The sequence below is a fragment of the Carlito syrichta genome, unplaced genomic scaffold (assembly GCF_000164805.1).
Source record: "Carlito syrichta isolate Samal-C Ts95f unplaced genomic scaffold, Tarsius_syrichta-2.0.1 Scaffold308800, whole genome shotgun sequence".
Classification (NCBI taxonomy): Eukaryota; Metazoa; Chordata; class Mammalia; order Primates; family Tarsiidae; genus Carlito; species Carlito syrichta.
This window is the reverse complement of record NW_007252896.1, coordinates 626,001-640,382: the sequence shown is the minus strand read 5'-3', so window position 1 is coordinate 640,382 and position 14,382 is coordinate 626,001. Positions and strand designations below refer to the sequence as shown.

Genomic DNA, 14,382 nt, shown 5'->3' with positions numbered 1-14,382 from the left:
GAACCCAAGTGGAATGGGGAACAAAATCTTTGCTTGGTCTGCCAGTATGAGTGCAGCTTCCACCAGCAGAGCCTGGAGGTCAGCTCCCAGGCAAAGAAAGCCTACCTGCAGAGTGAACCTGGCTGGCACCTGCCACCAACAGCTGATGACCATCTTCCCAGCCAGATCAGAAAGAAACATCTTCAAGACCTGCATGCCTACTGGGCAGATTTCCCCTCCCCTGTGGCAGGTAACTCACACTTTTTCAAGAGCAGAGTATGGACTCGAGCAAGGAGGGAGCAGCAGGAAAGATACCCAAAGACTTCTTGGTGGGAAGGCTTCTGGGCTGCAGACTGCAGACAGCAGACGGGGGCCTATCCCCCCACCCACAGATTGCTAGCAGCAAGTACTGAAAACTAATCTGACTAGATTAACAGTGGGAGAGAAAATCTACAGTAGAGAAATAAGCCATAGGGTGGAGTAAGGAGCAGAAGTGAATGCCTCTACCTCTCTCACTGAGTGGCCTATATTGAATGACAGAAAGTGCCCTAGAACAGAGAATCATTGACTAGTTTCAGAGCAATAAAATCAAAGTAGAATTATAGAGAAGGAAGAGATGCCTGTCACAAATGAGAAAAAAATTAATGATAAATATAGGCTACCCTCAAAGTCCTAAAGAAACAGTGCCTGAAAAAGTAGCTATCAGAGCACAAACAATGGAAACCCCTCAGAATGACCTGTGCCAGATGACAGTCACAGAAATCAGAGAGTGGATTGCTAAAATGAACAGAGTGAAACAAGAGAAACTAAAAGTGGAACTTACTGAAGTCATACAGGAAGTAAAAGTGGAGTTGACCAATTTAAGACTAGCCCATTCTGAAATAATGGAAATGAATTTCATCCTGGAAATTAAAAACACAGTAACATGCACAGGGAGCAGGATCAACCAGGCGGAGGAAAGAATCTCAAAGCTTGAAGACCAAAATATGGAATTTTTAACCCAGTCTGTCAAAGATAGAAAAAAAAAAAAGAAGGAGCAAAGCCTCTGAGAGATGTGGGACTATATCAAGAAACCAAATCTAGGCCCAACTGGTATCCCTGAAGCAGAAATGGAAGCTGAGCACACCATGGAACAAGCATTCCATGAGGTCATCCAAGAAAACTTTCCATATCTTGCTACAGAGCGACCATTCAAGCACATGAGATACAGAGAATCCCCTCAAGGTATCACATGAGAAGGCCATCCCAAAGACACATAGTAATGTGTCTCTACAAAGTAAGCATGAAAGAAAAAAACCTAAAAGCAGTAAGAGAGAAAAGTCAGCTACCAACAGGGGAAAGCCTATCAGAATTGCTCCAGACATCTGCAGAAACACTACAAGCCAGAAAGGACTGGAGTCCAATTGTTAACATTCTTAAAGATAAGCAATTCCAGCCAGGTATTTCCTACTCCACCAAGCTAAGTTTCATCAGCAATGGAAAATTAAAATCCTTCACAGACATCCAATCTCACAAACAATATGTCACCTCTAGACCAACCCTTCAGGAGATGCTTAAGAAAATGTTGAACCCAAGGGGGAAAAAAAGAATGGTAATACCCATCACAAAAGTACAGGCAAGCACAGAGTTAACAGAGCACTCAAAAAAATGAAAATGCACGCATATATAAATACAAAAGTAAAAAGGAAACAAAGCAACCCTCTAAGAGCCCCATGACAGGTATAAACTCTCATATTTCAGTAATCAATTTGAATATGAATGAACTAAATGTGCCACTGAAGAGAAATAGATAAGGAAGCATAATCCAACAGTCTGCTTTTTCCAGGAAACTCATCTCACTGCAAAGGACACCCACAGGCTCAGAGTTGGGGGTTGGAAAATGGTCTTTCAGGCAAATGGAAAACAGAAGAGAGCAGGTGATTCTGATATCAGACCAAGCAGACTTCAAATCATCAAGAGTTAAAAAGGACACAGAAGGGCTCTATATAATGCTAAATAGTTCAGTCCATCAGTAAGAAATACCTTTCTTAAACATATATGCACTCAATGCAGGAGCATCAGGTTTTATAAAATAACTACTAAGTAAACTAAGAGAGGACACTGACTCTCACACAATCATAGTTGGAAACCTAAATACCCAACTAACAGCTGTAGGTAGATCATCAAGTCCAAAAACCAACAAGACAATTCAGAACCTTAACTCAATGCTTGATCAAATGGATTTAATAGACATCTACAGAACACGCCACCTAATACCTATAGAGTGTACATTCTACTCATCAGCATATGGAACATACTCCAAGATCTATCCCATTCTCGGACATAAACCAAGTGTAAACAAATTCCAAAAGATCAAAATAACACCATGAATCTTCTCAGATCACATTGGAATAAAAATAAATATTGCCACCAAGAAGATTCCCCCAAAACAAAGACATGGACACTAAACAACATGCTGCTGAATGACTTCTAAGTCAACATGGAAATCAAGACAGGCAAAAAATATTGCTGGAAACAAACTAAAACAAAGACACATCTCAGCAGAACCTCTGGGATGCCATGAAAACAGTGTTAAGAGGAAAATTCATAGCATTGCATGCACATATCTAGAAAACATAAAAATCGCAAGTAAATAGCCCAACATCACACCAAAAAAGCTGGAAAGGCAAAATCATCAAAACCCTAACTTCAGCAGTAGAATCTAGATTACCAAGATAAAATCTCAACTGCAGGATATAGAAGACAAAAATATCGTAGAAAGGATCAGTAAGACAAAAAGCTGGTTCTTTGAAAGGATAAATAAGATTGACTAAGAAAGAGAGAGAGAGAACGTGCAAATAAACGGAATTAGAAATGCAAAAGGTGAAGTCATAACTGACCCTGAAGAAATTTAAAAGATTACCAGAGATCACTATGAACAACTGTATGCAAATTAACTAGAAAGTCTAAAGGAAATGGAGGACTTTCTGACATTGTATAACCTCCCAAGGTTGAAGCAAGAAGAAATTGAAATTCTAGACAGTCCAGTAACAATCCAGGAAACTGATTTAGTCATAAGAAATATCCTACCAAAAAAAAGCCCCAGTTCAGATGGCGTCCCAGCTGAATTCTATAAGACATGCAAGGAGAAGCTGACACCAATCTTACTGAAAGTATTCCAGGCAATTGAGAATGATGGAGTTTTCTCCAACTCATTTTATGAAACTAACATCATAATGATACCCAAATCTGGCAAAGATTCAACGGGGAAAGAGAATTACAGGCCAGTCTCCTTGATGAACATAGACACAAAAATTCTCAACAAGATTCTAGCAAATTGGATTCAACAACACATCTCAACGATTGTCCACCATGACCAGGTGGGCTTCATTCCTCAGATGCAGGGCTGGTTCAATATTTGCAAGACCATAAACTTAAACAACACATTAACAGATGTAAAATCAAGAACCAAGTGATGATATTATTAGATTCAGAAGAAGCATTTGACAAAATCCAGCGTCCCTTCTCAATAAAAACCCTTGAGCATGTAGGCATAGAAGGAGCATTCCTCAAAGCAGTGAGAGTCATCTATGATAAATACACAGTCAACATTTAGCTCAATGGGCAGAAGCTGGAACCATTACCCCTAAGAACAGGAAGAAGACAAGGATGCCCACTCTCACCCCTCCTGTTCAACATAGTGCTGTAAATCCTAGCTGGAGCAATCAGGCAAGAGAAGGAAATAGCGGGTATCCAAATAGGGAATGAGTAAGTTAAGCTATCCCTCCTTATGGATGATATGATTCTATACTTTGAAAACCCTAAGGAGTCTGTCAAAAACCTCCTTGAATTGATAACCAACTTTGGTAAAGTCTTGCGTTACAAAATCATCATGCAGCCGGGCTCAGTGGCTCAGCCTGTAATCCTGCACCTTTGGGAGTCTGAGGTGAGTGGATTGCCTGAACCTGCAAGTTTGACACCTGCCTGGGCAACTTGGCGAGACCTCATCTCTACAATAAATCAAAAATTAGCCAGGTGTGGTAGTGCACACCTGTAGTTCCAGCTACTTGAAAGGCTGAGATGGAAGGATTGCTGGAGCCCAGCAGGTCGGGGCTGCGGTGGCCAGGAGCGGCCACTGCACTCCCAGTCTGGGCGACAGAGTGAGATTCCAACTCAAACAAAACAAAACAAAACAAAAAACAAAATCATCATACAAAAGACAGTTGAGTTTCTGTACACCAGCACCAAGCAGATGGAGAACCAAATAAAAAGCACAATTTAATTCACAATAGCCACAAAAACAAACAAAAAATACCCTGGCATCCACCTAACCAGAGAAGTGAAAGACCTTTACAATGAGAACTACAAAATGCTGCTCAAAGAATCAAGTATGGAAAACAAATGGAAAAACATTCCATGCTCATGGATTGGAGGAATCAATATTGTCAAGATGTCCATCCTTGCTATCAAGAGTTAACCAATGCAATACCCATCAAATTACCAACATCATTTTTCTCAGATCTGGAAATGACAATACAGACATTCCTATGGAAACAAAAAAGAGCATGAATAGCTAAAATAATCCTCAGCAAAATGAGTGGAAGGTGTGACACATCCAGATTTTAAACTTTACCACAAGGATACAGAAACCAAAATAGCCTGGTATTGGTACAAGAGTAGGCACATAGACCAATGGAACAGAACAGAGATTCTGGAAGCAAACACTTCTTAACCAACTCATCTTCAACAAAGCAACCAATAACAACTCTTGGGGAAAGGAGACCATATTTAGCAGATGGTGCTAGGAAAACTGACTGACAACATGCAGACGAGTGAAATCAACTCTAAATAGATCAAAGACCTAAATGTAAAACCTCAAACTATAAGAATCCTAGAAAAAAAAAGTAGGAACTACTCTTACACATCAGAGTAGGAAATGACCAAATCCCCAAAAGCATATGCCATGAAAGCTAAGATAGACAAGTGGGACCTCATCAAACTGAAAAGCTTTTGCACAGCAAAAGAAACCAACAAGAGAGTGGGAAGACAACACGCAGAATTGGCAAAAATTTGCAAATTATTCATCTGACAAAGGCCTAACATCCAGGATTTACAAGGAACTCAAACAAAGTGAAAGGAAAAAAGCAAACAAGCCCATTAAAAAATGGGCAAAGGACATGAACAGACACTTGTATGTCATCAATAGATACATACACGCAGCCAACAGACACATGAAAAAATGCTCAGCTTCACTAATCATCAGAGAAATGCAAATCAAAATACAATGAAATACCATCTAACTCCGATAAGGATAGATATCATGAATAAGTAAAAAAGAAACAAAACATGCTGGTGAGAGTGTGAAGAAAAGGAAACATATTAACACTGTTGGTGGGAGTGCAGGCTAGTTCAACTGCTATGAAAAGCAGTGTGACAATTCCTAAAAGAACTAAAAATTGAGCTCCTATACAATCCAGCAATCCCTCTCCTGGGAATATACCCAAAGGAACAGAAATTGTTCTACAAAAAAACATACCTGCACACACATGTTTACTGTTGCACTATTCACAATAGCAAAAACATGGAACCAACCCTACTGCCCATTGTAAGAGTCTGAATAATAGACTGGATAAAGGAAATGTGGTACATATACGTGGTAGAGTATTACACAGCCATAAAGAACAAAATCATGATCTTCATAGCAAATTGGATGGAGTTGGAAACCATAATACTATGTGAACTATCACAGAAGCAAAGAACTCAATACTGCATGTTCTTGTAAGTGGGACCTGAACATTACTCACATTAGCACAAGGGAGGGATTGACAGTCGCTGGGCATTGCTAGGGGAGGGAGAGAAGGAGGGAGGGATGGAGGGAGGGAGGTGACAACATAAAGGATACCTGGTCCACTACCAGGGTGAGTGAGGGCCAGTTAGAAGCCCAAACTTTACCTGTGTGCAGCCTGGGCTATGTAGTTAATCCTCACTTGTACCCCATATCTCTACAATAGAATAAAATATAAAAAATAAAAACATTCTTTGAATCAGCAAAAAAAAAAAAGGTTAACTCTGGGTAGTAGATTTTGAAATGTTTTTAGTTTAATTTAAACTTTCATGTAGATTCCTTTTTTTCCCTGCCAGTAATTGTGTATGATTGTGATGATCAGAAAAGAAATGAAGCTGTTTTCATTTTGGAAAAACAAAAGCAAACAACTGACCTGGAAAGTTGTTTCCAGTAATTTTGATATAGGGTTAAATCTTTATTATTCAAAGAGCTCATACAAATTGTTAAGACATAATTGAAGATTCCAGCAAGGTTGAGCAGAGAACATGAAGAGACAATTCATAATGCAGAAAATAGAGGTGGTAAACAAACATATGGATCATTGTTCAGACTCTTGTGATCAAAGACGTGTACATTTAAATAATGAGGTAACATTTACTTATTTATTATATTAGCAAACATTGTTCACTAACATGTTATTTATAATACAAATTACTAATAACGGTAAATTGTGATACATTTCTTTGGTACTGTTAAATGTGGAAGATTATGTAGATTATGTTGCAACCTGGAAAATATAACATTTGAATGAAGTAACTAAGGTGTTAAGTTTTTATACTATGAATTTCTAACAGGTAGGGTTGAGGTAGGGTGGGGAGAAGAGCAGAACCTGGTACCTGGTGTTTATTCAGCAAATATTTATTGAATGAATGAATAGTAGTTATTAAAAAGAGGATATATATATATATAACATAACCTTTACATTTTGTTGTATTTTCCTTCTACTTTTCTTCATATATACATATATAGATACTAAAGAGAATGTGAGTGATTAAAAAACTTCTCATTTTCTACTATTTGCTGGCATTATATTTATAATTAAAATAATTAACTAAACTCATTTTTATTTCCCTTTCTGAATGTCCTGTTGCACTTACCATTTGACAAATTTTGAGACTCAATTGCACTGTTTTCCTTTTTCTTTCACTTGGCCAACACCTTAGAGTCAACCTTGACCCTTTTCTTCCTCCCGGCCCCTATCATCAAATCTATCAGCAAATCTTGTTGGCTCTGCTGTTTAAAATATATCCAGAATCATATTATTTATCACTACCTCCACCAATACCATTCTGGCTCAAATCTCTTACCTGGAATAATGCAGTAACCTCCTGATTCATCTCTCTGCTTCTACCCTTGTTCTTTTCCAGTGTATTCTCAACATAAGAGCCAAAGTGAATATAAGCAGACTATGTAATTTCATTGTTTAGAACAGCCTATCAGTGGCTTCTCATCTCACTCAGTAAAAGCCAAAAATCCTTAAAGTAGACCATAAGACCCTTTTAGAATCTGCCCTCACCATCAAACTTACACTTTTCTAATTGTATTTCTTGCTATTCTGCACTTACTGTTTTGTCTGCCTAAAAACTCTTGCAGCAGATATTCACAAAGTGGGTGCCTTCCCCTCCATCCAGATGTCACCTTACTACTGAAGCAGGCCTTCCCAAACCATATCACCTCATTCTTCCCCACTCACACCCCAGCACTCCTAATGTCCCTTCTCCGATTTATTCTTTTCTCTATTTTTTTGCTCCACTTGACTATGTATTTTACCAAATAATACAAACTTATATATCTTCCCCAATAAAAATAGCCCTATGGAGGCAGAGATTTTTTTGTTTGCCTTATTCCTTGCCATTAGCACCTAGAAGAGTGTCCAGCACATAGTAAGTACTTAAATAATTATTTATTTTATATATTACTGTTGTGTGTAAGTAAGTTTAAGTACCAAAATTAGTTTGGAAGCTCTTTGAAGGAGTGTCACATGTTGGTTTTTATACCTTTCATCCCCCAACTTCCGTTCTCCCCAAGCACAGAATAAGGCAGAGCAGGCAGGGTACACTATTGATAAGCAAACAATTTTTGTTGTATTGGATATACTCTGCCTCTCAGGCTAGGACTTTACCCAAATTACTTGAGATAGATAGTCTGGTGCCGGAAATATTCCATTATCTTGATCTGGGTGGTTCCATGAATATATGCATATATAAAAACCTATTGTGTACTGAAGATTAGTGTACTTTTATAACATATATATTATGCCTCAGGGGGAAAAAAAGATAGTCTGTTTTATTCTCTGGCATCTCTAGAGAAAATTAAGCATGCTGAGTGATATATAAAGAAGATCAGACAAGAGTTCTTCATGTTCTTCCTTATTAATATGTCTTGTTTGTTTATTAAAATCTTTGTTTTGAATTCAAAATTAAAGTAAAATAATTTTTATTTACTTTGTCTTTTGCAGAGTTAGCAGCAGCAGAATTTCATAAAAAAATCAAAGAGGCATTTGAAGTGTTTGACCATGAGTCAAATAATACAGTGGATGTGAGGTTCGGAAAAATTTATTTTTTAACAATTCTAAATTATTGGTACAACTCATAAAATAGAAGTCTCTTTTTCTCTTCTTTTTACACTGTACTCTAGAGTATTATACGATTTATTTTTCTGTGCCGTATAAAAGGTCTTTGCTAACTATTACTTCAGAGAAATATTGCTTCTTGTTCTTCATAATCTGGTGAAAAGAATATACTGTATTTGTGTTTCCTGTTCCAACCTATACATTGTAAACTTTGTGAATGAGATGAACACCACCGTAGCTTTAGTGTTTGGCACATAGTTGGCACTCAGTAAATAGTTGTTGAATGAATGAATAGAATTTACTTTTTAAAATACATAGATATGTATTATCAAGCCATGAATGAGATATTACAAAGAAAGATTAATAATGCTTAAGCAATGGTACACTCCCCTGAAAAATAGCAAAAAAGAACCAAAACAGAAGATGAACGACATGTCTTTTCCCTGATTGATTATATTTCCATAGAGCTATTTTTATTGAGGAAGATATATAACCTTGTACATATTTGGTAAAACATAGTAAGTCAAAAGGTGTTAAAAAATAGAGAAAAGTACAAATCAGGGAAGGGACCTGAGAAAAGATGAGACATGAGACTCCAACTCAAAGGGTTATGAGAAAAGATGATAGAAAGACATGATAGATCTGAAATAGAGGACATAGCTTGAGACAAAAAATGGCAACAACAAAAGGCAAAAGGTAGAGGAGATTAGAGTCTACTATGAATTGTAAATTTGTGCCACACATATCACAGAAAGGCAGTGAAACCATTCTACCAGGAGACCAGGCTTAAATGAAGGTTATTTGATGGGATTACAATCTCAAACTCAGAACCTAGCACAGAGACCAGCAAAGCAGTGGGAAGTGATTTTAAAATGGTGCTGAAAAGGAATTATTTGTTGCTTATAAACCAGTGCCATCACTTCCAGTACTAGTCAGGGGACTTAGTGCTTTAAACCTTAGCTAAACTGAATGAACAACATGAGACTTCATTATGATATTTCTTAGTTTCTCACACCTGAGGGTACAAGACTAAGTATAGTCACTTTCATTACTTTATAGTAACATCTTATAAAGTTTTGTTTTATACCTCAACTATGTTTATGGGCCTTACTGGAGTGGGTAAGGTAGAGAATACAGTCAAGTTCATCTTTCTTGCACCTTCACTGTAGTAGGCCTGTGTGTCTCAGCCATTGCCAGGAAGGGTGAGTGTGCAGGGCTGCAGCATTGTGCAGCTCCAGGTGGCTCTGGTCACTTTGCAGTCTATGAAATGTCACTCTGAGGAGCACCAGAGTAACCGGTGAGGGCCCAGCAGGGATGGGGTGTGGTGGTGATAGGGTTTGGGAAGGGGTGTGGAGCATGCAGTTCTGGCCTGCAATTTGAATGACTAAATATATGAATGGCAAGTGCCTTGGTCGCAGACCTCTCTCATTGAAGGGTTCTCTTCCTGAGGGCAGAGGAGAGAAGTATTGTTATATTGTTAGAGAAGTTAGGGAAAGTACTTACTTCACTTGCTCTCTGACAAACAACCTGTGGTTGGGAGCTAGGGGTTTAGTGTGCATTTCCTCATTTTTTTTTTTTAATTTGAGTTAGAGTCTCACTGTGTTGCTCAAGCTGGAGTGCAGTGTCACGCTTATGGCCACTGCAGCCTCGACCTGCTGGGCTCAAGCAGTCCTTCCGCCTCAGCCTTTCAAGTGGCTGAAACTACAGGTGTACACCACCACGCCTGATTGATGTTTTTGATTTATTGTAGAGACGAGTTCTCACCAAGTTGCCCAGTCTGGTCTCGCACCCCTGGGCTCAGGCAGTTCTCTCACCTTGGTCTCCCAAAGTGCTGGGATCATGGACTTGAGCCACCATGCCTGGCCCATTTCCTCATTTTAATCTTTTTATTTGTGTGGTAAGTATTGATATCTCCAGTTTGGGGAGACAAGGAGAAGATAACTGTTTGCTCAGTGTCACATCAGGGTTTTTCTAACTCCAAGTCTTTTGCTGTGCTACATTGCCCACCCTCGCATTTCTCCCCTGTCCACTTCTTCCCTTCAAGGACATCATGGGCTTACCTTCTGCCTTGAGATATCCCTAACAGTAGCAGTGAAAGAAAAATCTCCCCAATCTCTTAGAGCAGTAATACCAAGTCTCTTTTGGTAAAAGGACCAACTCAGGAAAAAATAAACATGTTTATGCGCTGCATCTTTTTTCCCTTCGAAGTGAAAATAACTTTACTGAGACCCTGAAGGAAAGTATATGTTCTTACAACTTAAGTGGTCTTCTTTATTAAATAAAGATGGTTACAAAGAAAATTGGCATGGTCTTTACCTTTAAAATGTTGACGCTAAGTTTGTTTGAGGAGTAGCAACATGGACAACTGCAGCTTTCTAAGCTTTTCTCTTTATATTAATTTGTATAGCACTTTAAAGTTTATAGTGAGTGTCTTATGCTGCTGGTATCATTACCATCACTCTTTATAAATTGGAAATTAAGGACAGAGAAGCAGAAAGACTTGCCCAAGATCACATAATGAGTTAGCAGTAAAGTTGGAATTCAAATCAGTTTATTCTTTTGGGGCAGCATTTTCCAGCTGTACCAGCCCCAGGGGAGGCTGTGGGAATGCAATGATGAATATCTGCTCCAGCCTTTTCTAGCCTCGGCTCTTTCTCCATTAGTAAAAGCAGTCAATCTATTTAGAATTTTATTTTGGTTAATGATTAAAAGTGAAGGTCTAATAGGCCTTTTTTTCAGTTTACTAAACATTTTATTTTATTTACTTATTGTTAGGCCTTCTTCATAATATGCTACATTTTTGTATAATCAGTTTTAATTTGGGTTGCATTCTTATGTATGACTTTACCTTTCAGTTCTATATTAATTCAATACTATATTAACTGCTAACAATTTATAAAATAATTTAATATCTGATAGAACTAGTCTTTTTACTACTCTTATTTTTAAACATTTTAATTAAGAATTGAAAGCAGTATTCTGTGTAAAAATTGAGTAGTGTACATAAAAAGAGCAAAACCAGGCCAGGTGTAGTGCCTCATGCCTATAATCCCAGCACTTTGGGAGGCCAAGGCGGGAGGATTGTTTAAGCTCAGGAGTTCAAGACTGGTCTGGGCAACATAGCAAGAGACCTTGTCTCTACAGAAAAATTAAAAAATACAGACATGATGGCAAATGCCTGTAGTCCCAGCCACTTGAGAGGCTGAGGTGTAGAAGGATGCTTAAGCCCAGGAGTTTGGGGCTACAGGGAGCTGTGATTGTGTCACTGCACTCCTGCTTGGCTGTACATAGTGAGACAATCAATCAATCAATCAATCAATCAATGAAATGAAATCTTGTCATTTACAGCAATATGGATGCGTCTGGAGGAAATTATGTTAAGTCAGGCAGGCACAGAAAGATAAATACTGCATGTTCTTATATGTGGTAGCTAAAAGGTTTTGAGCTCATGGAAGTAGAGAGGAGAACTGTGAGTATCATAGGCTGGGAAGGGCAGGGAGAAGGAGAGAATGGGGGAGGTTGGTTAATGGATACAAAAGTACAGCTAGACAGGTGTTCTGCAGTACTGTAGGGTGACTATGTTTAGCTATAATTTATTATATACTACTTTCAAAAAGCTAGAAGAGAGGATTTTGAATGTTCATAGCATGAATAAATAATGAATATTTGAGGTGATAGATATGCTAATTACCCTGATTTGATCATTACGCATTATATACACATATCAAAATATCCCTCTGTATCTCATAAACACGTACCATTATTATGTATCGACTAAAAATAAAAGGAAAAACAAGTTTGAGTGATGTAAAGAAGTATCTTTGAATGGAGTAAGGATGCATAATGGCTGGTGTGGACAGGAACGAGAACTGTTCCTTGAGAGACATCAGGGCACTGGCTGTTCCTCCCCCAGTGTGCATTATCATTCAGGTGGAGGTGGGCTGTCATTGCCCGTGTAGGGCAGACCTAGGCCCCTTTGGGGTCTAGATCTTAGAGTTTAGTGCTGGCTTCTCTCCCTTCCCCTTCTCTCTGCGTTGTACAAATTGAAAGAGTTAATTTTATCATCTTAGAAAGGGAAGGTCTGGTGTTGTGACTTTCAAGCTGCTCACCACAGTTTAAAACACTATGAAATGAGCCCCTGCTACTTTCTTCTGACCTGTGAGGGGCAGCCCAGAGGTCTGGAAGCAGACTTCCTGGATTCCAATCCCAGTTCTGTGAGTGTAACTTAATCATTCTGTTTATGCCTTTGTTCTTACATTTGCCTCATTGGATTAGTAGTATAGGTAGTTCTCAAAGTGTTCCCAAGACCTTTCAGGTCTGTGAAGTCAAAACTATTTTCATAATAAATCTAAGACAGTACTTGCTATTTTTGTTCTCATTTTTTCCATGAGTGTATATTGGAGTTTTCCAAATCTCCATGATGTGCAATATTACAACATATTGAATGCAGAACTAGATATGGGAATCCAGTTGTCTTCTGTTAAGCCAGACATTAAAGAGATTTATTAATATGTAAAATGATGTCATACGTCTAACTTTATTTTTTGATTTGAAAAATATAATTATTTTTCCTAAAATTATATTTGTGTAAACATATAATGACTTTATTTCTAAATGAATTGATAAATATATATTTTTAAAATTTAAGGTTTAATTTCTAATATGGTAAATATAGATCCATATAACTTACATAAACAAAAGCTCTTTGAGGGCCTTTATACTTTTTAATAGTGTAAACAGAGTTCTGAGACTAAAAAGTTTGAGAATCACTCTTGTCAGTGAATATTTTTTAAAGATCTTAGAACAATATTAGCTTGGAACAAATTAGCTTTGGATTTAAAGCTTGGAATTATAAAAGCTATTATAATTATTCCACTTTATATTCTTGAAGTAAATAATTCAGACTTTTTTTCCCCTTATTTAATCTGGATAAGCAGTGTTATATTGTATATAAGAACTTTTAAAAAATTATTTTATTTATTTATTTTTTTAAGATGGGAGTCTCACTATGTTGCCCATGCTGACCTCAAACTCCTGGTCTCAAGTAATTCTCCTGCTTCAGCCTCTTGAGTAGCTGAGATTATTGATGCGTGCCACTGGGCCCAACTGGAACTTTTTGCTTAAAAATGTTTTCTGTATTGATCTTTTAAATTCTAAAGCATTTTATTTTCCTATTTCATTTTCCTTACTGGATGACTTTTGAAAACTGGATCCTTGAAAAATGTTGGACAGGTTTTCTTTTCTTTTGGTTTAAACAACAAAAATTTATTGTCTCATAGTTCTGCAAGCTTGAAGTCCAAAATGGACAAGTTTTCAATATCACTAATTAGGAATATTTTGATTTTGCCTCATAAAAACATAGACCATAATAAATTTTCACTTATATTTTTCTGCACTTCATTTAGAAGTCAATAAGACTGATTGAAAATCAAATTTTTGAATAGATAATATATATACATGGGATAAAATTCTAAAGATACAAAGAATATATAATAATAAGTAAACCTCCTCATCTTGGACTCATAGCTATTCAGTTCCTCTTTCCAAAGGCAAGATTTGTTACAAGTTTCTCTAATTCTTCCACAGATAGTTCATGCAAATACATGTGTGTGTCTGTGTGTGTGTGTGTGTGTGTGTATTTTATTGTAGTAAAATATACATAACAAAATGTATCACCAAAGACATTTTTAAGTATACAATTTGGTGGCATGAACATTAGCTTTTTTTTTGGGTAGGGGTCTCACTCCATTGCACAAGCTGTAGTGCAGTGGCACGCTCATGGTCACTCCAGCATCGACCTGCTGGGCTCCATTGATCTTTCCGCCTCAGCCTTCCAAGTAGCTGGAACTACAGACACGTGCTACCGCACTCAGCTAATTTTTGAATTATTGTAGAGATGAGGTCTCACCGAGTCGCCTGGGCTGGCCTTGAACCTGTGGGTTCAGACAATCCACTCACTTTGGCCTTCCAAAATGCTGGGATTATAGACTGAGTCACTGAGCCCGGC

At 37.7% G+C, this 14,382-nt stretch overlaps 1 protein-coding gene across 1 annotated transcript in view; it reads left to right on the top strand.

Moving 5' to 3' along the window:
* Positions 1-14,382, top strand: part of EFCAB2 (EF-hand calcium binding domain 2) — a 125,624-nt gene that overhangs the window by 46,481 nt on the left and 64,761 nt on the right. The window contains exon 2 of the mRNA XM_008065722.2: positions 8,262-8,346. Coding sequence (XP_008063913.1) covers positions 8,262-8,346 — 85 coding nt within the window. The remainder of the gene's footprint in view (positions 1-8,261; positions 8,347-14,382) is intronic.